The 25,642-nt window shown below is 40.2% G+C and overlaps 2 protein-coding genes, 1 non-coding gene and 1 pseudogene across 4 annotated transcripts; 1 reads left to right on the top strand and 3 right to left on the bottom strand.

Moving 5' to 3' along the window:
- Positions 1 to 105: 105 nt before the first annotated feature.
- On the bottom strand, positions 106 to 11,788 carry LOC104438184 (zinc protease PQQL-like). 2 transcript variants are annotated; one of them, XM_010051271.3, is made up of 21 exons: positions 11,434 to 11,788; positions 10,178 to 10,424; positions 9,977 to 10,102; positions 9,100 to 9,237; positions 8,869 to 9,003; positions 8,506 to 8,763; positions 8,300 to 8,437; positions 8,140 to 8,209; positions 7,831 to 8,044; positions 6,824 to 6,929; positions 5,479 to 5,712; positions 3,610 to 3,774; positions 3,372 to 3,521; positions 3,196 to 3,287; positions 2,661 to 2,742; positions 2,464 to 2,547; positions 2,275 to 2,391; positions 2,075 to 2,185; positions 1,879 to 1,959; positions 899 to 1,093; positions 106 to 544 (listed from the first exon to the last, which is right to left on the bottom strand). In XM_010051271.3, the coding sequence occupies exons 1-21, from the start codon at positions 11,643 to 11,645 to the stop codon at positions 467 to 469; spliced, it is 3,033 nt and encodes a 1,010-aa protein (XP_010049573.2). In that variant the 5' UTR covers positions 11,646 to 11,788; the 3' UTR covers positions 106 to 466. The 2 variants fall into 2 exon arrangements, with proteins under 2 accessions (XP_010049573.2, XP_039165144.1); XM_039309210.1 differs by having other exon boundaries at positions 10,178 to 10,419; positions 11,434 to 11,573.
- Positions 11,789 to 13,490: 1,702 nt separating this feature from the next.
- LOC104438182 (histone acetyltransferase type B catalytic subunit) lies at positions 13,491 to 17,889 on the bottom strand. Its single transcript, XM_010051268.3, has 10 exons — positions 17,731 to 17,889; positions 17,525 to 17,566; positions 16,721 to 16,833; positions 16,116 to 16,184; positions 15,905 to 15,943; positions 15,752 to 15,828; positions 15,521 to 15,617; positions 14,800 to 14,881; positions 14,534 to 14,694; positions 13,491 to 14,422 (listed from the first exon to the last, which is right to left on the bottom strand). The coding sequence occupies exons 1-10, from the start codon at positions 17,807 to 17,809 to the stop codon at positions 13,784 to 13,786; spliced, it is 1,398 nt and encodes a 465-aa protein (XP_010049570.2). The 5' UTR covers positions 17,810 to 17,889; the 3' UTR covers positions 13,491 to 13,783.
- Positions 17,890 to 18,011: 122 nt separating this feature from the next.
- TRNAP-UGG lies at positions 18,012 to 18,083 on the top strand. The gene has a single exon. It is a non-coding gene; the product is annotated as a tRNA-Pro (tRNA).
- Positions 18,084 to 18,620: 537 nt separating this feature from the next.
- Positions 18,621 to 20,054, bottom strand: LOC108958830 (annotated as a pseudogene).
- Between the last annotated feature and the right edge of the window lie 5,588 nt (positions 20,055 to 25,642).

The raw sequence follows: 25,642 nt of genomic DNA, 5'->3' as shown, positions 1-25,642 counted from the left end.
TACCCTCATACAGCACCGACCCTCTAGTCAAACAACCGGCGAGGCCGATCAACACCGTCGAAGCAACAATCCTAATGCATATGTAAACTATGTAAAACGGTTTCATCAGATAAATCTAATGATATTCAAAAGCAGCAGACCCGTAGCTGAAGATTGCGTCAATCGTTCACCGGTTCAAATCAATCTCTGGAGAATACGAGCAATTCAGAAATCTAAGTGATTTTTCAGAAGAATTCTTCAGTTGTGTCTTGTTCAGAAACGGTAGATATGTTGTTTAATGTTTCTGAGTTCGTAAAACAAGAGCCGATCAGATGAAGTAGGCTCGAAATGTGAGCTTAAAACCGCCCAAGTTCTATCTATCAGCTAATGTTTCTACCCTTGTAAAGTTCGACATCTCGAAGTATCACGAGCTGTACCTTAGTGAATGAGCTACGTCCTATGCGGCGTTTAACTTGACAAAAATCTCCTACGAATTCGCAGATCGGCGTGAGTATCTCCACAAACTCAGAGCCAAGACTGCCATAGCAGCGACACCTGCTAAAATCTGCATGAGAGCAAATTTTCCGCAATTACTGCCTTTAAAAGTAAAAGATAAACTCAAATGAAAGAAAAAAAGTGATAAATGATGAGGAGCTTAAACCAATGCAACACTAGAAAAGGCACTCATGACTATAGTTTGCAAATGCTAAATATATTTTCCAGGTCCCGATTATGACGTTCGTTAAAGTACTTGCAGGACTGAGGACTGGCTGACCGATGGAGAACAGGAGAGGGTCGATCAATGCACGAGAGTGATAAGGGCAAATAAGAAGTTCCTAGGATTATCGTTGAAACAATAAATCTCTAGGGTGTAGCTAATTCACAAGTGGCGAGAAATGTCCAGTTAATTGCAACTGACCTTCGCATCTCTAGCGTGTGTGATCCGAGAGAACCCAAATAGTGATTTTAACATCTGGAGGCGAGACCTTTGTGGCAGCAAAATCACCACTGTGTACTGCTTCTTACAAGGAAAAGGTATTATTCTTTGTAATGCCGACTGGGCTGTTGATGGAGCAAGAGATTCTCTAACTTTTGAGCGTCCTTCATCTTGAACCTGCGCCAGAAATGTAAAGGATGGGACGAGTCATTAGACATACTGTCAAAGCTGTCCCTCTTCTGCTACAAGATTAAGTAACATCATTATAGTAACATACAACACTTGTCCATGGCATTTGGCGGGTTCTATATACGTACTCTGTTCCTCCACCAAATGATCTAAAACTTTCAGTTTGGTTATTTTATCATATTATCACAGCCACTTTCCCCAAAGTTTATTGCACATGGATGTCTCAAAATTCAGTTTGCATGTGAGAGGGTATTTTAGTATTCCACATCACTTATCCACCGGGTATATATAGGCGTGCAGTCTACCTCTACCTAATAATTTAAACTTTTGGGATGGATGTTCTGACAATCATATTATATTAATTGTGTGGAATTTATAGTTGTAGATTCACTTTTGAACTTTAATGGAATGGGAAGGCAAAAATTTATATACTGTATACAACAACAGTCTTATTTATGCTCATACTTCTTTACAAATGTATCAAGAAGAACAGTCCAAGCAAGATCATCCAACTAATTTGCATTAGCTTCCATCATTGAATATTTATGTTCTTTGATTCCTACAAAACCCCAGACCTTTTTTAGAACATTCAAAACGTCAATGAACAGATCCTGCACAGGTTCTGATTTTCACATGGATTTTCATGCCACATAAAATCGTAGTTTAGTGCTACTTGACCAAATGAAACAAATGTGCAGAAACCACACAGTGAGATGAATGATGCAGAATGAAAAAACGCCATAAAAAGGAAGAGGATGACCCCAATAACTCACCTTAAACGAAGTGCCCACGTCTCCGGAATAAACTCTTGATTGGTAGCTGCGCAAAATTTTATCCAGCCAGTAATAGTTCTCCTGAAAAAGAAAAAAACCAGAAATAGATCAATGGTGAAAATTCATAAGGCTCCAATATACTAATAGATCATTATCATAAAGAATGCAGAATCTCCAAGAATAATTTCACTTTCACCTGCACTCCATCTTCATGAGCTCTTTGTTCGATCTCCAGAATTGTCAAAACATCCTCTTCTGATGGGCCTTGCTCTTGAAGACGTTGTATTTCATCCAAAGTGAGATCAACCTGTCAAGATACATAGCAAAATGAACTAAAATTAGGGCATCAACCTCATAGATCCGGCAAAAGCAAGAGATAATTGAAATGGAAATTACCAGCTTCAAGGAGATTTCTGGATCACAAGAAAAATTAATGCTAATGTCACCACGTACATCACCAGTCCTTGAAGGTCTATTACTGCCAAGAAATACTGTAACCCCAGTGGAATAGATCTGTACATAATGGTAAGAACTAAATGACAGCCACAAGAACAGACGCATAAACAATGTCTGCACAGCAAATACCTGCCCATGCTTGAAACGAAGAACCTGCATTAGCTTTGTTTCAAGAAGTTTGCTCAAAAATCCAATAGAGTGAATCTCCTCCACCTTTATTCACGATATGTTTTATGACCGAAGTACAAACAGAAATTGGTCAGAAAAGCATGGAAACCCTCTCACTCCATAATGTGTGAAAATATCAATCACAAGGAACCACATACCATTGTTCCATTTTTCAATTCCACAGGAAAGCAGATCTGGACAGAACACTGAGCTTGCACCATGGGACTCCTAACAACTTCTCTATAAGGGTATGTAGAGTATCAGAATCCAGAACAGATAAATTAAGCTTTTTAGTGTATTAGAATCCAGAACAGGTAAGTTAAGCTTCATCACAAAGAAATTAGAGGAAGCCCATCCACACACTTCACTCCTACCGAAGCATACCAAATCGCTATCCCATATGAAAAGCAAAATCCAATGTAAGAAATAAAGGATGTTGAACATAGAGAACTGACTTTGAAGTATTCTTAAAGATATTAAGAGAGAGTAGAGTGCAAGGGCACTAGCTAAAACTAGAAGAAAGAAGGATAGTGTGGCCAGTCAGTGGAGATTTGACACAAGTAGCTTATTTCCGGACTCATTTCATAAAGTCCTCAATTCTTCAAATTTGAACAGTTCTCAGAGAACAAGAGATCCTAATCTCCCCCCTTCTTGTTTTGGTGGGAGGGGTGACATGATAACTGAAGAACCCACCTGACAATCTTTGTAGGAGAAGTGACTGGCAAGCCCTTGAGGTCATCACGACTATATCTTAATATTGGCTCAGGAGGCCTAGGAATTCCGCCCTACGTGAAGAATCAGAACACAATTATCAGAAGGCTTTCAAATCTCCAGCAATCGAGAAATCGTAAGCTGGAAAAATTACTTACCAGATATTGCAAGATGAGAGGGACGGCAATTGTAGGACTTATACTGCCAACAATCACAACTGTAAAGGTTGATGGATCCTTAAAACAGCGACTAAAGTATTCACAGGCTCTTCTTGGGTCTACTCTTTTGAGGTCACTTGTCTTTATGGGCTGCAGAGAAATTTTTTTGCTCATCTCTGACCTTGGAATAACCATCTTAGAATCAAACTGAGAAATAAAACCATGATGCCAGGCATACCCTGAAAAAGTGCGAGTTTCCATAATTGAGCTCTCTCACACGGTTTACAAAAGCAGTATAAGGATCCCTCTCTTGAGCACGAACTGCTGCTTCAGCCATCTGCATGACAATTTTGACATCCTCTTCTCCCGGTTCCACACTGGTAGCAAATAGTTGATAAACAAGCTGCCAATTTCAAAATGAAGAATTCAGTATTGAAGACATGAACAGCAGTGTAACATGTAAAATGCAAATGCAAATTACTGAGTAATATTCAAAGAAACATGATAGCAAATTCCACATGTCGAAATAGGGTATCCTCACTCAAATAAGTTCAAACTCTAGGCAGCTCGCTACTCAGTTAAGAGAATCATATCCTTGCAAGAAACATAGGATGAAAATATGGACATCCTATAGATTCTATGTCAGCAGATATCTAAATAGATAAAAGGCTGCCCAAGTGACTACATATGATGCAAGCAAGGCATTGGCAACTCTTGCCGGTTAGGGTTCTAGGAGACTACCAAATCCAAATCATAGAAAGACTTAAAACACCCATCTTGAAATGAATAAGATTACAAGCAGATGCTGCTGTTGAGGGTGCCACATCGTCTTATCTAATATTTGGTTCATAATTTGGTAACCTTTGGTTGTGGTAGGAGAATGCTACAGCTTGTTTGTTCTTGTGACGATATAATCCTACAACTTCTAAGATGTCACCTAAAAAATGAGAGATGCTGTATTTATGAAGACTATGTGTATCTACATTTTCTCTGACACTAGTGGTTGATCTGAATGTACAGATATAAAAAGATGCATGGGCCCAGTTGCCATAACACTGGAGCGCGATTCACTATTTCAGGTAGTGTTCAAGGGATTCTGTCCAATATGATGATCTTTCTTCTAGTATATTGCTTCACAACACTGTTTGACAACTCTGAAGTCTTTCACAAATCTTATTTGGTCCTCCTATCTATCTTTTTCTTTCCTTCCAAGAATTGTTCTTTCTAATTCTTTAAGGAGCATCGAGACAAATCTAAATATGCATGATTTAAGGAGACAACACAAAAGCTCAAACTAACCAGTCAATTTGGAATGCAATTCGAGATTTTCCTTGGGATGTATCAGAAACGAATTGGAATGGACGGAATTAGAGAAAGAAAGACCCGTTGATAATGATTGGAAGATTGTAAAATTGGAAGAACAATGGACTTTTTTGGTTTGACGCATGGAATTGGCTAAGCATTTTTGTCTCAGTTGCCATATACTAGACAAATACATAGAGATCTTTGTGGGAGTGGGCCCATAGCATTCTTTATACCGTTAACGCTACCAGAACAATGGCATGATGCAGATCTATGGTGTTGACAGGATATAATCAAAATGACAATTTTATAAAGTGATGGAGTATTCATCATTTATCAATAAACTGGTAATTGCTGTTTTTTAACATGCACTTCTCACCAATAGCACCATGTAGGTTTTCACAGCTGAACAATTAAAAAGGAATTAGTACTAGTATACAGTCCAACCCAATTAATTTAGATGGATGTGAGAGAGAGAGACAGAGAGAGACAGAGACAGAGACAGAGAGAGGGAGAGGGAAGGGGGTGGGGGGATAGAGAGAGAGATGTCAAGGAAAGTATGAGGAACACGGTTTAACAATGCAATGAAAATGAGATAAGCATACTAAAGAGATGGATTGAGGTTAGAAGGATGTATCTAGTCTTGCAGTCTAGCCAAGCCTATGCTATTTAAATAATCAACAGAAAAAAGATGACAAATTAAGAACTACAGTTGATCCTTCGGAAGACGTGATATGCAATTACTATATGTAACAATGACATGACTGGATTCTTCAGTCCTGACAATAGAATTACTAAGTCAAACCTGCAGAGCAGTTTCCAGGTCTGAAGGAGAGCAATCCCCAGAAAAAGACCTCATATAAGCTCCAATTTTTGTACCAACTTCAGCTCTCTTACCAGCAAGCATATCCATTAGTACAGAAGGTCTATAGCCATATACACCAATTTCTCCAGCAATTGTTGATCCCATAGAGCATGAAAAATATTCATTCTCCGATACTTCAGATAGACCCCCATATGAAAAGCCAGTAAACAGGACCTATAGTGCAGAACTATCAATGAATTAGATAAGAGAGAGAGAGAGAGAGAGAGCGAGAGAGAGAGAGAGAGAGAGAGAGAGAGAGGGAGGGAGAAGGGGGCTAAGGAGTTAACATTCGATATGTTGGCTCCATCAGATAAACCTTTGCACAGCCAACAAATCAGTTAGTTCTTTCATCTAAGCGAACAATGAACCAGTCATCACTAACATGACATTTTTCAATGCACATAAGTTCACCAGCATAATATAATTCAATGAGGAGGTTCATGAAGTAGGAACTAAAGCTTTTGATAATTTTCAACCTAAGACAGAAATCAACTTCCTCTAGCTTCCTGGAAAGCCAAATATCAGTACTGATTCCAAGGAAACAAGTGAGCATTGGCACCTTCAAGTTCAACTAGACTTTTTTTGGTCATGACCAATAGATTCTAGAGCTGAGAATCCTGCAGCAACAAAAGGCTTAAGAAGATCTTTGAAGATTGCTCGACCTCCAGGACACAGAGAAGAAGGTTAGACTGCTTACAACTAGCTTTCTCCAGAATAAATTAATTTTGCGTTGATCAAGCAACAGACAAACCTATAGCTGAACAATGAAAACCAACTGGAAATAAAATGATGTGAAGATGTATGTCAAGTATGCACTTGTTCAAGCATATGATGCCATGATATATGCATGTGGTGTTATCATAACTCCTTTCTCCAGCCAAAGCCTATTTTCATCAGTTCTGGTAGAAAAGAAATTCTTAAAGGTGCCAGATACACATCTTTCCAAGAGCCAAAAGGTACTCACATTTTATCTCAAGAGCCAAATCTACATTAGGATTATAACCTTTAAATATTTTGACTGCTCTACAACTTAGCAGATAATACATGCATGCGCAGGGATTTAAGATAGCAGGACTGGTGAAATCCATGTTTTCTTTCTCTCTCTGCCACTAATGGCCCCTTCCTTGCAAGGAAGCATACATAATCTGATGAATGGCATTCATAGATTATGAAAATGATGGCTATTCAGAACAATGTCATAACATTCAGGATGCACTGCCTGGAGATAGTGCACGTAAAGTACTCACAATCAGGAGCTAACAAGGCACGGAAGGCCAGACTTTACCTGGTCATCAAGGAAGTCAGTACATTTATAACATACTCTCATCCCATTGGATAGGATCAATTCAGTGGCTCCGATGTTTGAGTATTCAAGCTGCTGGGTAATATAGCTGAAAAGGACATCCTTACAAGGTTAAAGTTTGAATGTCAAAGTTCAAATGCAAATGTGCCTGAAAGAATTGTCCAGCTAGATTGATTGAATAGCTAGTTGACAGAAGAATAAGAAGTTCGAAGAATTACAAAATCAGTCTTAGGTAGTTTAACCCTGTTACAGAATCTGCATGATGCTTTTGCAGCAACATCAGCACTTTTCAAGATTCATAATAGTCGATCACAATGTTGTCTGTACAAATCACCCTTTGAGGTGTTTCCATGTTGTTAGAAGTAGAACTCTAGGAAGATATTAATCTACAGAATACAGTTCATTCAATACAAAAAAGGGAAATCACAATGGAGGTCTGGGGAGCAGTTAAATGATGTGTATAACTCGTTAAGAACCTTAGTTGTTAATTATATCTTGATTGGCTGAGGACCATAGTGGAAATGGAAATAATCACAATAACTGTAACCTGACAAGTTCAATACCCAAATACTTTGACAGATACTAGTTAAATTTTATACCACAAATCATGAGCTAGGCTTGAGACATGCAATTATAAGATAGCTGACAGTGATATCCCTAGATGTTCCATGAGTGATTTGCCGACCTCTAGTTTTATAGCACGACCATCTCAAAACCAGCAAGAAGATCTCAACAAGCAGAATTATGAATATTTGAGGAATTCCTTTGAATCTTAATTCACATGTTCATTAAGCAACTCAGATGAAACTACATTTGGGAGAGTAAAATCCAGAACTACCATTCACCTAGAAGAGAGTAAACAATAACTATACAGAATGAGATAGGAACATGGTTGGAGGATATGCATGAATTAGATGTAGAAAAGTTATGATTTTATTACATCCAAAGGCAAGTACAAGTACAAGAAGAGACTCTTGGCTGAACTTTACCCTGGATTTGGCTTCAGGGGGACAATCTCTTCCGGAATAAGTTCTTCATCCCATGGTGGAATTTGTTTTGCCTCCTCTAGAAAATTGACCTTCAATACAACACTTCTAAGATCATCCACCTTTGCAGATACTTGAGGCTCAATGGCCTTAATGACACAGCTGCTCGAGGTAAGCAGCTTCTCCGCATATTTTGATACATCTAATGATGAAATATCTACAAGTACGAAAGGACTTAGTCAATGCTCACAACCTCTATTTTCTTTGGTCTGGAAAAGCACTAAACTACATTATATGGTTATGATTACTCACGGGGTAAGATAGTTTTCTGGAGTTGTGCCTCATACTCAATACCAATTACAGGCTCACCACGCAAAAAATGCTGCAGGTTTATATATAAAAATTAATCATTTTTAACACCAACAAATATAAATAATGACGTTATCAAGATTATAATAGATCATGGAAATACTTGGATCAATTCATCTCGCAGGCTGGTTGATTGCATTTGATCACGTTCCAGATAAGCAGATTCTATCTCCGATAATAGCAAAGCTCGAACAATAGATATTTCGCGTTCTGAAAAACCATGGATCCTCACCCTTGCCACCTGAAACATAAATGTGGTTGAAGGACGATAAACAACAAAGAAGTTTATTAACCTAAGAGAAAATTGACCTCCGTGAGCATTGATTCTAGAGCCTCCATGGTCCCTCCTTCTTTGCATGATGCTGTTATCACATAGGCCTTTAGTGGACGAACTAAGACATCTGAATCAGCTGAACATGAGAAATAGGGCAGATCATTCCTCCGAGATTGCTTGAAAAATCTTTGGTTTAGGGCATGAAGGAACACAGATTCTGTGAGCAAGTCTTTGTAGTCCTTCACGGTTTTTAAATCATCGGCTGGCATTTTGTAGCTGATCATTACGAAACTCTGCACCAGTACACATCAAGCTTATGGAGTCATGAAGAAACACTTCCAGTATAACAAACAAAGGCTCATATCATGTACAAAAGAGAAAATTAAGCACACACTCACCCCAGCAGCTTCACGTTCAACAAAATATGAAAATCGAGGTTCGTCATGAGATGGAACTGAATAGGTAGGAATGGGTTGGAGGTCAGGCACTGCACCTTTCTGCCCAAAATGAGTCTTTATCATATCAACTACACTCTGTAATGGAGAAGAAGAGCTTTAGAAATCAAGGAAATATGGTAACTAAACATGGTGCTTTGGGATGGAAAGTATATGTATATAATGACACCAAACCTGAGTGTCAGGAAAGTCTCCAACAGCTATAACTGCCATATGACATAACTGGTACCATTTCTGATAAAACTGCTTCACAGTCTCAGCAGAGACAGTTCGAATCACCGCTTCTGTGCCAATAGGTAAGCGCTCTGCATACTGCAATTTCCCGATTCCAATTAGTCACTTTGATGAGAAATCAAAGAAGAAATGTGACTATGAACAGATCTTAGGCTTAGGAAAAGTTTTCACTCTTGGCCTATGATGCAACTTCACCAAGGTAAACTTCAATTTCTCACTAGCCAATATAACTTCCTCTGTAACTTTAAATGCCAGCACTTTTGGGGAAGCTTTCTTTTCCTTTAGTTGACCTTTAGAAAATTACAATCACCAGCCAATTTTTCAAATTCTAGTCACCTCATAGTCCTACTCTTTCATTGCAGCTTCACTAAAAGACAAGGAAACAGAAAAAAAAAATCCTAAAGAAGATAGAATGGTAAAGGGAAAGAGGATGCCCCACCTCAGAAAGAGGGGATGAAAAAGGCAAAAAGACATGCTATTTTTGTTGAAATGACTTCTACCTGATTGTCTATTAATTTGGCAAGGTAATAGAAGGCTACCACGAACTGAACTCAAAAGCGATGCAAAAACACATCCTTCGTAATTTCCACAAGCATGGCTATGAAAACATCTTTTAATTTGACCATCCTAGAGGCTAAAGCAACAAGACTTCTGTACCATTATAAAAAGAGCTTAGAAATAAAAGAAGTACATTCTTCAAACAAAACTCTCCTTGGACGCGGTAAAAAATTGCAGCATAGCAAATAGTCACTGAAATATCAGTAAAAGAAAGATAGAAAGAAATGGGAATATGCCTTTTTTTTTTACTTGGAAATACCTTTGAACCTTCCATCAACAAAAGCCAATGAGCATCCTGCATTCTTCCAGTTGCATTCCTGTTACTTCTGTATTCTTCTAAGACAGCTCCTCGTTCTTTTTCCAGATCGTCTTTTGAGACCCGAACCTGAAGTCCACAATTATTAATGCTGAACACATCAAGAGAGCCAATAACTATCAAACTGCCAAGTTTTGTTGGTACCTCAGAACTGAACTCTGCCAAAATAGAGATAGCCTGAGACAGTAGCTCAGGCTTGTCAACAGGAACAAACAACTCGTATATGGTCTGATCAGAAGATGTCACAGCATTTTGACAAGCACCAAATTCTGCTCCGATACTCTCTAGGAATTTCACGATATCATGATTGGTATATCTGTTAGTGGCACTGAAAGCAAGGTGCTCAATTATGTGAGCCACTCCAAGCTCATCATCCTCTTCCAAGACTGAGCTGCCGCAAACACAATAGGTTATCCTCTTTGTCAAACCAGCGAGATGTTTTACCATAGAAATAAGCAACGCACAAAGTGTAACTAATAGCTAGATAAAAGACGGCCCCCTGTTGTTTCTCTTTAGCAAAGAACCGAGAATGGCAATGAAGGTGGAATCCTAGACTGTCATCAGGTTCTGTAATGTGCATAAACAAAGAATGCCGATAGTAATAGGGGTCCACACCTACCACATGTGCTCCTAGGTATGAAAGACACACAAAGCCACATTGCATGTGATCTCCATGCCAACTACTTGATATAATCGCGTGACAATCGGGCTTAAAGACATATCACCTCAACCACAAGGTATTCAGGCATTGGTTTTGGTCTGAGTTTTGACTTGTATACCAGACGACACATACCGACACTTAATATAAGACTCGGATGGATCAGTCACGAGTTCGGACCGCTCGTCCATGCAAATATGTTAATGACCCGACCTCACTAGCACAAGCCCGAGAAAAGCATCTCCTCACGGGAGAGTGACAGTTTCATCCACTATCATTGCAGACAGATTTTCCAAAAGTAGCGGCTAATCTCAAACATCCCACCATTTTTCCATTTCTACAAATTACACATTCTGTTTCCCTCATCACATGATTCTCTTCATCACAAGACGAAATTCGCATCAGCCGGGAAACAGAAAAACCCCTAAACATCAAAAGCAGTCCTTTCGGTCGACGCTACTTCGCAATTTCCAACCTACCTCGCCGTATCTCATTCGCAAACCGATTCCACTACCACATTCCAACAGTTCACTCGGCAACTCGGCGACCTCACTCGACACCTACAATCAAACTCGAATGCAACGCTCGAAGCTCACTCCAGGCTACCAACACACCTTCGATCTCGAGCCTCCCTACCCGATCGACATCGCCTCCTATCATCCGATACGATAACAACACCAAAAAAAAAAAAAAAAGGAGGAGAGCGCGCGCGCGCGCGAGCTCAGGGGGCTGGTTTGCTCACCCGACTTTGACGACGAGGGCGAGGGCGGCCCTCATTCGGGGCTTGGAGTTGGGGCGGACGTAGTAGGCGAGGCCGTTGGGGAGGCGGCCGTACTCGGTCCCGAAGGGCTGGTCCCCGAGGGCGTCGGCCATGTCGACGGCCGCCAGCTTCAGCGACCGGAAGCCGTGCTTCCGCCCCAGCTGCTGCGACGTCTCCGCCGGCAGCAAATCCATTCCCTCTCTCCCTCTCTCTCTCTTCGCTCTTTCTCTCTCTTCTCCGTGTCGCGCGGGGACTGGCGACTCTTCTAGACTGTCGTTGCAGGGAGGAGGAGGCGGATTGGGAGAAAAAACGGAATGGTGTTTTGCGTGCTGGATTTTGGCATTTTATGGTTTCGCTCCTCGAAACGGTTATGGTATGGCCATTGGCCATGATGATGAGTGAGAGAGAGAGAACAAACTATTTTTCATTTTCGGTTTTTTTGGGGGCCTTTTTTTTTTTTTTTTTTTACCCTTCTTTCCTTCTTAGGTATTTTTTTTTTTTTTTTACCCTGGAACGATTGTACAGCCGACATAAATCAAGGAAGCATTAGCGCGGGGCTCACCTCCCACGGCACTCCACTTTAGTCGCATAATGAGGGCGTGGAGTTTTGAACCTTTCCCCTCTAGGATGAGGGAGCAAGGCACTAGCACATCCACCTCGAGGTGGGTCTTTCCTTTTTAGGTATTAGTAGGTGAAAAAGCCACAAAAAAACACCGAATTTTACTTACTATAATATATTTATCCTAAACCAACTTTTGTACTATCAAAACCCAAAATTTCTATATTTATGTGACACAAAAACCTCTAAATTTTTACTTATGCGACATATTTACTTTAAATTTGTTGTGAAGTTAAAATTCCCAAAAAAATTTAAACATAATGTAAAAAAAGTTTGAAATTCATGTGTCACATAAGAACAAATTTGGGATTCTGGAGGTCACAAAAGAAGTTTTGGATAAATGAATAATGACGGACATGGTTTAGGTTTTCGGTGGTTTTACCCTTTTTAGTCATAACAACAAAAAAATAAAGAAGTTACAGAATTTTTAGATAAAGCCATAATTACTTTACGCAGTGTTAATCGAAGTTATGACCTCTTAAAAAACGGACGACTTCTTTACCACCGGGCCGACCGCTTTTGGGTAAGCCATGGTGTAATAGAGACTCGTGTAGAAATTAGTTGATTAATCAGTTTGCGGATCGCGTGATTCCATCGTGGCTAATTCCATTGGTGAATTTTGCAAATCGGGTTTGACCTTAAATCTTCCGGTTACTTCCAATAGCTTAGGATACGTCATAAACTTGGATAAGTGAGGAATCGTGATCTGAGTATTTCTTCTGTTGACTTTGACTTTCTTTGTCTAATCCCCACCTGAGAACTTTGTCAATTGCCGACTCCATTACGTTACCTTGACTAGCAATCGCTCGTGCAATTTTCATACTAAATCATAAATCTAATAAGCATTTCATCCTCTTCATCTTGATGCATCTGTAAGAATCATGACCCGAGCAAATGATTCGAGTCGTCTATCGTCAGTTTTGAAAAACTTCTTGATGGAATCCATCATGTGTACGTTGATGGTGTAGTGATTTGCACGCAATTCAAACGCACATGTCCGTTTCTTGATCCCTAAGCAAGAAAACGCCTTAAGAATCGTCTTCGTTTGATGGATCAATAGTGTCGCACGCTCCACTTTCGTTTGAAAGATAATTTTTTTGCTCGAGGACAATTATAATTTGCTATTTTCACTTCACGTATGCGTCGATGTGGTTGATTGGAATGATAGAGGTGCATGGACCCTACCGTCTAAGGATTTCTCGAAAGCAAAGGGCACATATTGTCTTCTTCAACCGAGGAAATGTCGGAAGAACTCGTGCTACAGGTCAATAAAGGGGTGGCGTGCGCTTCAGGTATTGTTATGTCCTCCCTCTCATCTGTTAAAACAAATCTAAACCTGACGACTGACGATTCGATGCCGGTTACAATGGTAACAAGTTTAGGAGATATAAAAGACCCAGACACGAGAGAGACAGAGAAGTTGAACCAAGAGACAGGCACTTGAAAATGCCAGGACCGCGAATGCAGCACCTTCCCTAACTTACACGAAGGTTATAAAAACAGGAAATGATCTTACCTCTAATGAAATTGGACCCAAAACTAGGGATTGAGCATAAGCAAAACTATGCTGTCATGATCCGCAAATCGCAGCCTGCAAGGGTTTCTCAAATCATATGCTAAAAGGGCAAAGCCCACCTCAGTCAATCTACAGGACCTCTGTTAATTCCATTCCAAGGGCTACAACATTTGTATTACATGACCTTTTTTCTGTGATCATTTCCGAGATACCTTCTGAGCGATCAGCTTGATGTCCTTCAATCTTTCATCGATTAACTGCTGCAGCTGCTCTTCTTGCTTGTTCTGGTTGTCCTCCACTTGGATACCATTAGCTTCGCCGCCTGCTTTTGCCCTATGCATGACGAAGGACATCTCTGGATCAAAATCACTCGGTACTTCAATCACTTTCTTTCCAGCAGTCTCAGAGTCTTTTCCTAAAATGTCTGCCCTGACACGGTTTGATATGACGGAAAAATAATCCTGTATGCTCTTATCAGCTGGATCAAGCCCAAGATAGACTAGAATCTCCCAACATTGAAGAAACTGTTTCTTGTTGATTTTGAAACGCTTCCTGGCATCCTCAACCACACTAGGAGGAGGCAACAACCGAGGGATGTAGGTTTTCTTTGATAGTTTGCCTTGCTTCAACTGAGATACTGTTGAATTTACTGCCTGCTGGACTTTGTCAAAGCTCAGAAGCCGTTGCACATCGATACATGTTCGCAAGTGTTGAAGATTATCCACTGGCTCTTCTATTGTGAAGTCATAAACATCATCAGCTATTGCGACATTGTTAAGCACCTCCAGGAGATAGCGGCCATAGCCTTTGCGCTGGTAAAGTGGTAATACTAGAATCTGACATTGGCAAAAGACCTAGTGAGTAATACAAACTAACTGATCAGATTTACATGCTCTTCTAAAGCACTGAATACTTCTTTCTTATAGTTAACCAAGATGACAGCAAACCTGACCAAGCCGCAGTCGCGAACTATCAGGATAGTGATAGAAACGATATACAGCAGCAAAACCAAGAAGCCTATCATGAAAATTGCCTTGCTGATCACTTGTCTTCTGAATAAGAAGATATAGCTCCCAACTTGAATCCGTTACATCAATAGGATTGCTACCTGATTCATAAAAGAAAAAACTTGCTCAGAATCAGAAATTTCTACTGTTGACATATAATGCAACACACGCATTCCGAAATAACCCATGAAAAGTCAATGAATTACCGTCTACAAGAAGCAGAACAAGAGGGACCAACCGACTATACAGGTGTCCTGCTGTCATATCGCCCATCAGCATGCGCACAGCCTGACATGCAGGAAGAGTCAATTTTCATGATTCTAACTCCCTACCGTGCAAACAGGGGGAAAAAAACAAAGGAACACCGAATGCATCCGACAAAGGAAAGATGAAAAGGCAGAGCAGGAGAATGAAAAGCAGGCTCCTCTAAGAAAACTCTGTCAAGTTTATCAGATTGTTAAATGGGCAATATAAAAGCCCAACTCCCTCCCAGGTCCCCAGGAGAGAGAGAAGGGCACGACAGACATTGACTTTCACAATGTTGACTAACCACCAGCCTATAATGATAAGGCAAAACACACTCGTTTCTTCTTACGCCTTTACTGACATTCATAGCACAACCAACAGAATCAAATATGAGATTGCTCAGAAGAGGAGTTTTGCTTCCCTTGACAGGTTCGTATGTAACAGGAAAATCTCAATTAGTGACAGTAGGAAATGAACAGATTCATTAGGCAGCTTTTACCTATTAAAAAGCATAATGAAAGTTAATTGTCATGGTCATCATATTATGCATACACAATAATGTATGAGCACCGGAAATAGAAAATTTCAATGAACACGTGTTGAAATGAAACACATACCTATGTAAAAACTAATAGCACGTGTAATAGTAGTGAGCATCAGAGTTTAGAGAATCAAACCCACCTCGACATCAGAACCAACTTTTAGATTACTAACAGAATCGTTGACATGACCGTCAGAGTGTTTATGCTTTAAAATCTCCCCAGCTGAAACTGTAGACCTGAGAAAAGTTATATTGACAAGAGAACTTAACAGATAACCAAATAAGACACTCAGTAAACCAGAACTGAGAAAATGAACTTCTGGTCTTCAATCCCCACCTCCCCCCAAAAAAAAAAAAAAAAAAACGTGTACCTAATAAATTGGGTCTCCTTGGAAAAAGTTTGAAGGAAGTCATCTTTATTATCCACGAGAGTTTCACCAAACATATTCTGATTCAAAGATCAACCAATTAGCGGCTGTCAAGGGGAGATTAAAAAAAGATAATTTGATCAGTAAACTTTGTACCTTAAGAGCAGTGTTCAGATCTGTGATTCCTTTTCCTCCCTTGAAAAAATGAAAACCACAAATACCGCATGTCATCATTAATGAACACAAGGCCAAATTGCAAGAAGAAAGCATGATTATCCCACATGTCTATCAACAACCCAAAAAAGTTCAGTGCAGAATTAGATGTAATGCATACTGATCACAACGCAGAATTAGATGGAGTACTTACATCCGATTTGCTCTCAAAGGCAATCTCTGCATATGAATGAAATGATACACAGCTTACCCAGACGGATATCTGCACCGATTGCAATAAACATTAAATGGAGTCACCTTCCACTATCTAAAACTAAATAATCACAAAACACATGAACAAGCCCAAAGAATCATATAAATGCAAATATTCTCCTTGTGAACCAGGAAAGATGATGCTGCAAAATTAATAGACCGAAGAATATTTCTCCTTCTCAATATACGTACTTATGTCACAGCAGCAGTTAACCAAGATAATCCAAAGAATATTAACTAGAAAACATCACTGCACTTCAAGCACAAAAAGCGACTGCAATGTCCAGGGTCCTCAGTAGCAGATATAGACTATTATTGTCTCACAGCTCATAAGAGGGAGCAGCTTGTCAAGCAACAATCTACTTGACTATGAATGTTGATATAACAAGAAAATCACAGCATGATCGGGCAGAAACGAAACAAAAGTCGAACCCTCTGCAGGCAAAGCAAGTTATCTAGTAAGTGGAAAATAATATGCAGGCAACTTATACATTTTCACACAAAATAGAACACACAGTATCGTACATTTAAATTACAATCCCTTACCTTCAATCCTTCGTATCCATAGATTTTTCCATCTTCCTCCTCAAAGAAGTGACTTAAGTCAACTGGATCAAGGCAGAAGCTATCAGGAGCCCCTACTTCTTCTTCCCTGGACACTACAAAACCAGCGACGAAATTACAACTCAAGCACAAATGCAGTTGAGACACATTTCAGACAAAAACGCTCATGACCTAGAAAAAGGAAAATGCGAGCGACAAACAAAAACAACATAATCTCATGGTTAGCTGAGCCTCTAAACCTAGACACAGTTCTAAACTTAGTAACTATACGGCATAGGAAAAACCAGGGTACAGCAGGCATCTCGACTACCATGTTAACAGAGCAAATATAGTTAGCTCTAGTTCGACTGCAGTCACGACATAACAGGACGCAAAACGGAAAAAACAATGCCGACCCAACTGGAACTAACTACACAAGACCAGCAAGTAGGCCTCACCATTTCAGTTAGTCAAACTTAGCTGGGATAGAACTCTGCAACCTGCATATTTTGTCACAAGAACCTTTTTTTTCTTTGCAGGAAGCCACAGCTACCGCAACGACAGACTAAAGTCAATTAAACGATAAATCTCAATTTCCATATCACCTCCTCCCTTTCCTTTACTTCTTCATATATTTAGTCAATCACGCTATGAAACAACTCGTGAGTCGTGACAAGCTCACTCCAGTATAACGCACACAAAAATTTCAACTAACTCGAGCAACCGCCGCCGCCGCTGAAGAAAAAGGCGAAGCGGCGACGACGACGGGACGCGCGATCTTGCGGAAATACTGCGCCGGAAACTTACCGAGGTACACTTTGAAGCAGCCGTTCGGGTCGACTCCAGCATCTGCGCCATGAAAACGAGGGACGCTGAGCGCGCTAAACAGACGAAATTTTTTCTTTTTTTCGAGGAAATAAACTAGGCCGGGCGAGCCGGCAGGCTACAACAGTAAAACGATTGAGAAATCGAACGGATGAAGCGGCTCGGGGAGAGCCGGCTCAGGAGGTTACCGATGCCGGAGAAGCCGACGCGCCGCCGCTTCTTGGGCTCGGCCGCCGGATCGGGGGCGGTGCTGTGCTTCTGCGCCATCGTTAGGGTTTCTCCGAGCGGGAAATGGGAGGAGGAAAGGCGGGAAATTGCGCGCAGAGAGAGAGGGAGGGAGGAAGAGGGGGAGACGTTGTGCGAGCTGCTGCGATATAAAGAAGGAGCCATCGGAGTCACGTGTTCTGCACGTGCGTTGACTAAGAAATTAGGATTAACTAAAATTTGATTGAAATTGTGGCAACCGGCTGGGCGTTTGGTCTAGTGGTATGATTCTCGCTTTGGGTGCGAGAGGTCCCGAGTTCGATTCTCGGAACGCCCCTTTCTCTTTTTATGATTTTTATTTTTTAATTTTTCTTTTCCAATTTTTTTTTTTTGTCCTTCAATTTTTTGTTTTTGTTTTTGTTTTTTTAGCAGAATTTCTTCAACTCACTTTAGATTTCTCCCTCCCTCTCTCTCTCTCTGTCTCTCTCTGTCTCTCTCTCTCTCTCTATTTCTTATATATATTTTTTGGCATTTCCCTTTTTTTTTTGTTCGTGTTTTTTTAGCAGAATTTCTTGAACTCACTTTGCGCAATCCTGCCATGTCATGCTGTTGATGTATGAGAATTCAGGGTAAAATTTTCGACCAAATTTTACTTTAGCCAGCACCAGGATCAACACTAAGAACTACCATTAAAGCTCCATTTTTTTGTGGCAATTTATCTGGTATAGAAAGCAGAGTAGATTATATTGATGCCGTATATTTGTCGTCGCCGACAACAATGTTGACCGAGTGAAGTAATGCGTCGAACATGATGATCGATCGGGATTATTACTCGGAAACCAAACACGGGGACCAGGTAGTGTAGTTAAAGAAATTGACATGAACAGTCTTTTATTCAATGTACAAGCTTCCAGAGTTGATTAATAGTACTCAAAGTCATAAACACAACAGCCTCACAGTCTGCATCAGATACTATTTTGATCCGTGCTGTAAATTTGATCAAAGGGCATCAGTAGATGCGCCTGTAGATTGTCATCCCATCGCCCAGCGTGACCTGAGATATATCGACCTGAGGATCACCTGCTATCATCTCATCGAACTTGATCGTGTCCTTTCACGCGAACTGCCTTGCTGGGTCGACAGAGGACTGGTCGGACGAGGCAACGGTGCCGCCCCAATAGTGTTGTCGTACATGATCACTCCCTCAGCCCTCACCAGCCTCAGCAGCCTCATAGTTCTTTAGGTTAGCACGGTCAGCATCGACAAACGCAAAGTCAGGGTGCTTTCATTCTCTTGCTGACACGGAAAAGAGAAGTCGGATGAGATTGTCGAGAGTCTAACGAGCTCATATCATCTTTATTGCACAAGTGCAAATGAGGATTACTTTACTAGAAAAGTTACACTCACGTTTTCCAGTAGTTTATCCAGGATGGGCAAAGCTTGCGATAAGATGAAGTCGATCTTGTGTTCATTGTCGACCTTCTTGATAAATGGCAATCTGATCTCGTATGCATCTCAGTCTGCATCGATCGCTATGATCTGCAGTGGAAACATTTGAGTAATGTGCAGATTAATTCTAGCTTGACAAACAGACTGGCAATTTTTTAACTTTTCGCAAGCAAGAGACGGCAGACCTTGCCATCTTGCGGAGTCGTAAGAGCCGTGAGGAGGAGAGAGTATCCGGTGAAGACGCCTACCTCTATAGTCTTCTCCACGTTGAATAGCTTCAGGAGCAGCACGATGAATTGAGCCCCGTCCGGCGCAGTACCCAAGGCTATGGAACTAGGGTGTGGGTCTTTTGTTACAAAGTCGGACCTGTTCAGTAAGATTCCTACCTACACTGAACATACAAACTTAAAAGACACTCTGGTTTTAAGTATATGGACAACGGCTTTCGGTCATTAAATTCTATGGTTATGCCAGATTTACTTAATTTATCATCGTCGTGAAGTGAATGTCTGGCTTTGAAAGCGAGTAATGAACATGTTAATGCACTCTAAGTCGAAGCAGAATCATTTTGAGTAATGAGCATGGAATAGAATTACTGTAATTTATTCATAAGTTTCTGGCTCTCCTGCTTTAGTGAGTAATATATACTCATGTAGCTTATATCTTTGTGATGGTTTACATTCTCTTTCAAATCTTTTAACTTGAGGTAAGACTGGCTGTTCTTGCGCAACTGTCTCAACTAGCTCAATGGGCTGCTCTTGCTCAACTGATTGTTTTGGCTCAACAATTTCACTCACCTCAATTGAAGAATCAACATTATGGGAGGATCCACCATCTTCATGATTTCTATGATTTCCATGCACTACTGTCTCAAGTCGTGTGATCAAAAGAATGAGTGGTATAAAGCCATATAAGAGGAGCTTAAATCCTTGCATAATGATCACACATTTGAATTTGTGAAGTTACCTAAAGGTAAGAGAACACTCACAAATAAGTGGGTGTACAAGTTAAAGATGGAAGAAAATAGTTCACAACCACGATACAAGGCCAGCTTGTTGTGAAAGGCTTTCGCGAAAAGAAGGGAATTGACTTTGAAGAGATTTTTTCACCAGTTGTAAAAATGTCTTCTATTCGAGTTGTTCTTGATTTGGTCGCCAGTTTGAGTTTAGAAATTAAACAGCTTGATGCAAAGACAACTTTTCTTCATAGAGACTTGGAAGAAAAAATATATATAGAGCAATTGGAGGCTTTTAAAGTTGAAGGTAAGGAGCATCTTGTATATAGATTGAGAAAAAAGCTTATATGGTCTCAAGCAAGCATCAAGGAAATTGTACATTGAGTTTGAATCATTCATGGAAGAACATGGATACGGTAATACAAACTCCAATTCTTATGTCTTTATGAAAAGATTCTCAGATAATGATTTTATTATCCTCCTACTTTATATGGATGACATGTTGCTTGTTTAGCATGATGCTAAGAAAATCAAGAGCTTGAAAAATGAATTGAGTAAAACTTTTACTATGAAGATCTAGGCCTAGCCAAGCGAATCCTTGACATGAGAATTACTCGTGAGAGGAAGAACAAGAAACTTTGGTTATCTCAAAAGAAGTACATTGAAAAGATACTTCAAAGATTCAACATGAGCATATGTAAACTGGTAAGTGCTCTACTTGCAAGCCATTTCAAGTTGAGTAATAACGAATATCCTATAAGTAAGAAAGAGAAGGAAAAGATGAAGAAAATTCATTATGTATTGGCCATAGGTAATTTAATGTATGCTATGGTTTGTACAAGATCGGATATTGCTAATGCAGTTGGTATTGCGAGTAGGTTTCTCTCAAATCCAAGAAAGGAGCGTTGAACCGCTATTAAATGGATGTTGAGATATTTTAGAAGCACTTCTAGACTTTGCTTGTGCTATGGAAATGTGAAGCTTGAGTTGAGTGGCTACTCGGATGCGGACTATGCCGGTGATGTTGATTCTCAAAAATCCACATCATGTTATATGATGACTTTTGCAAGGGGAGCTATTTCATGTGGCATCCCAAAATTTCATGGCAATTTCTGGAGGCATTACGACCTATGGAAAAGGTGATGGAAGTGTCATTGATTTATGTTGTGACCATTAGACCAAAGAATTGTAATAGACTAAGACTAAATACTTTAATGGAAATGTATCTTGTGTTCATGGGTTATCAAGGTTGGTGCTATAGGACAATTTGATAAGGAGAATTTTTGTTCTTGACTATGCACCTTATAAATTTGATTCTTATTGTTTAATGTTACAAGTTTTATGGCCATATGAAATTGTAATTTGGTATTTATATAAGTGGGGATTAAGGTGAATTATTAAAAGTAAACATGGACTTATTTAAGAAAAAAATTGGGCCATTTAAGTTTGGACTTTAGGCCCAAAGTGTTGGGCCTAAAGTGGGCCAAAAGGCCCGACCCATGAAGCCCATTGGGCTGTTAACCGAAGGGGAGAGACCAGCCCAACCAGCCCACCCTCGCATGGCAATTACCAAGTGGCAAGGGGGATTATCCAAGTGTCATCTTGCATGTTTTGTGATGATTACATGTTTTGTGAGGGGGAAGAAAAGAAGAAGGGGGCGTCGCGAGAGAGAGAGAGAGAGAGAGAGAGAGAGAGAGACCGTCCGAGAGAGAGGGAGAGAGCGAGAGAGCGAGCAAGTGAGAGAAGAAGATGAAGAGGGAGGCCGTTCACCGCTGTTTGTCGCCGCCGTCGAGCCGCTGAGTCCCGCCTTGCCCCGCCGTCTTGGCTTGCTGTGTTGTGCTCAGATTAGAGGCAAGTAGAGTCCATAAACCTATCCTTTGCTTGCTGTGATATGTGTTGTAAGGGATGATAAACTTTGGTTGTGGTAGAAGTGAAGAAATTCGAAGCTCTAGGGAATAATATGGTAGCCTTGCATTCTGTTTTCTAGAAAGGCAGTCCGACCTTTGATGATTTCGTGAGTTGCATGCGATGTTATAGTGATAATTTGACTTATAATTCTTGATGAAAGTTGTAGAGAACTTCTTGGAGAGTAACATATCAAAATTTCAGAAGAAATGAACAAGTATAGACCGGTGAAACTATTTTTCATTGAAGAAGTTAGATCTGGAAATCGTAATGCTGACCTAGTGTGATTTTGTGAATTTTATAAAATTATATGGTTGAAATTTGATCTCGTGTTCTGAATGAAAGTTGAAGATGACATGTTAAGGAGTAACATAATAAAATTTTAGAGGAAATGGATGAGTTTAAGTTGGTGAAAAAATCTTTATCCGAAACAGTTAGAACTGGAATTCGGTGTCGAGGATTATGGACGGTTATGGTTGCTGTGGTTTTTAATTTATCACGAATTGGGTTTCGAGTTCTTCATGAAATATTTTATTCTAGACCTTTTCTATAACATATAAAAATTTCAGAATTTTTGGAGCTGATTTATGATTTTTACCGAATTTGTGACTGAAACTGTGTATGGCAATATTCCGAAATTATAAAGACTGTGATGCGTGGACTGTACCGAATTGTATGATGTTATTTTGATATGGTGTCCTTCACGGAATATTTTCCTCTAGATCTTGTATATAACATGTCAAATTTTTAGAATCTATTAAGGCTGTTTACTAATTTTTCAAGAATTATGACCAAAGGAGTGCAATCTGTTTTAATCCGAAATTTTGCTGTATTTTAAAAAATTAAAGAAATTGCTCCATGTGATATAATGTCTTGAGTGGTTGATTATGCTGCATATGTGGTGACATATGGCATGTTATATGACATCAAAATCTGGTTGAGACCCTTGATATTGTTGCATCAAATGCTATGTTGAAATTGAGATACATGTGTGAATATAAATTGAGATAATAACGAGACCGTCGGAGGTGTGAGCCGACGATGCCCCGGGAGTGTTAGGATGCTTAGAGTGTGGGTGCCGGATGCCCAGAGTGTGTGTGTCGAATGCCTCGGGAGTGTTGGGATGCCCGGAGTGTGTGTGCTGGAAGCCCTGGAGGTGTGTTCCGGGGGGATTCCTTGTGATGCTAGTTGGGGTACGAGATGCTCGGAGTGTGTGTGCCGGATGCCCGGAGGTGTGTGCCGGAGGCTCCTCGTGATGCTAGGTTGGATGGAGCGATAAATTGTGGGATGCAAACATTGGTCCCTAGAAAGGAAAAATGATGTGATCTAATTGAAAGATAAAGATCGAGAATTGAATCATGTGCATGGATGTGTGTATATAGCATGGTGATATATGCATGGCTGCTTAATGATGAGTGCATGGTGGTATATGCACGTTGCATAATGATAAATGCATGGCTGCTTGATGAGATAAGTACAAGTGCATGGTGATTTATGCATGTTGTATGGTGATATATGCATGGCTGTTAGGTAAGGTATGCTTGAATGCATGAATGATATGTGTTTTGTTCATGATACCTTGATTGTTCTGTTTGACGCATTGTGTAGTTTGGTGGATCTGCTGAGTGGTTGTACTCACCCATTTTGGGGATTAACATTTAAGATTAGAAAGATACCTCTTTCACCAGTTGTGCGTGGTACCTTCTATGGCATACCTACTGATGTTGAGGTGGAGTGCACAGAGTATTCATGTATTAGTGTACCTGGTCTAGTGTATGTCCGAGTCCGTGTCTTGGTGATGTACGACGTGGGTTTTGCTGATGGCCCTGTTATCCAAGAGTTTTTGTCTGTTCACGTTCGACGCAATGGGGTGATGCTAGGGATGCTACCGCCATTGTCGCCCGATGCACCGGGTTGGGTGTGATGGCACGTATGACTGGTGGGAGCTGACACTTTTTGGGGAATAGCTAACGCTTGTTGATGGAGATGTGTACATGTTTGATATAGGGTTGAGTTCTCTTTTGAGTTATAGCCAAGTATAGTTAAAAATCTTGGCCTTTTGTTGTACCAACCCAAGATGTCCATCATGAAAATGTAAATAAAAGTGACTCGTCTTTGTCTTTTCTTTTGATGCGTAGTTGGTGTGCATTGCATTATTGTTATTGGAGTGAGGGATGGTGAGACTCGTAGATGAGCTGCGCTGGGACCTTTACAAAAAAAAAAATAACATGAGAGAAGAATTTTATTGATCAACCCCTATGAACTATGATTCCACTTTAATTAAAAAGCCTCAAGGACTGGTATGTAGTATGATAAGTGATAAGTACCTGTGGTGACCCTAACGGATTTGGGGGCCGTCGAGGGGTGCCACATTTCGTGGCAATTGATCACTTTTGCCCCTTGTAGGAAGCTATGAGGGAATTGCCTGAATGATATCAGTCAGAGCGCATTCCCTCACAGCTTCTTTTCTCTACAACTAAAGCGGAGCATGTCGCTATTACCGATAGGCAAGGAACTCTTGTGGATGTAAAAATTCCTACAAGAGTTGGGCTTGAAGCAGTAAAAGTATGTTCTATATTGCGATAGCATGAGTGCTATCTATCTTAGCAAAAATCTGATATTGCATTTAAGATCAAAATGTGTTGTTGTGAAGTATCATTGGATCCGAGAGAAATTAGAAGAGAAGCTCTTTATACTTAAGAAAATCCACACTGACCATAATGGATCCAATATGATAACTAAAGCATTGCTCATGGTGAAACTTGATTCTCGTAGAAGAAAAGCAGATATGATGGATCTTCTCACATGAGGCAAAGGGGGAGATTTATTGGCTGGTCCATCTCATTTGTGGGGCCTAACTAACATTGAAAAAAACAAGAAAGAAATAAATAGAAGAGAAGAAAAGTCAAAAAGCATGTGAAAAGAAAGAGAAAGCTTCGTGCGTCTGTCAGGAAGTGAGGAGAGAGAAGAAAAAGTGTGCCTAAAAAAGGCGAAGGGAGAGGAGAAAGAGGGCGAGAAAACAGAGAGCTCCCGAAGGCATTTGTGGAGAAGAGTACGAAAAAAGGGCCAAATCTTTGTGGCCGTTATTCGAAAGCCAAATGTTGACGGAATTGGCTCAAATTTGAGTATGTTGTTCATAAGACCGAGAGCTATGAGTTGATTGGTTTCGTTAATTGAGAACCTCCTCCAAATTCTTTAATCGTGGTTAGAGTTTTCTTGCTTTGAATTTATCTATCCACCTATGTGATGAGAAAATATGATTATAATGTTGATGTTGAGTCTCTAGTGTATGACTAAAGAAGAATACTTTGTGTATCCTGCTAATCCTAGTGATTAGTGGATATTTTTTTGGCAGTCCGTGGTTTTTCTCGCACTGGGTTTTCCATGTAAATCTTTGCTGTCGTTATTTGCTTTGTCTACTTATTATTTTGGCATTATATTTGCGTATTGTGAGATTATATAATGCTGGTTGTTGTTGAGGGTTAAGAGAATTTCGGTTGATTTAATTTCCAGTGAAAAATTGATTCTGGATTGAGTTTAGTTTGTGGTGAATTGAGTCCCCGGGTAAACTGTGTCCCCGGGTTTTC

The sequence above is a fragment of the Eucalyptus grandis genome, chromosome 3 (assembly GCF_016545825.1).
Source record: "Eucalyptus grandis isolate ANBG69807.140 chromosome 3, ASM1654582v1, whole genome shotgun sequence".
NCBI lineage: Eukaryota > Viridiplantae > Streptophyta > Magnoliopsida > Myrtales > Myrtaceae > Eucalyptus > Eucalyptus grandis.
This window is presented reverse-complemented; position numbering and strand designations above follow the sequence as displayed.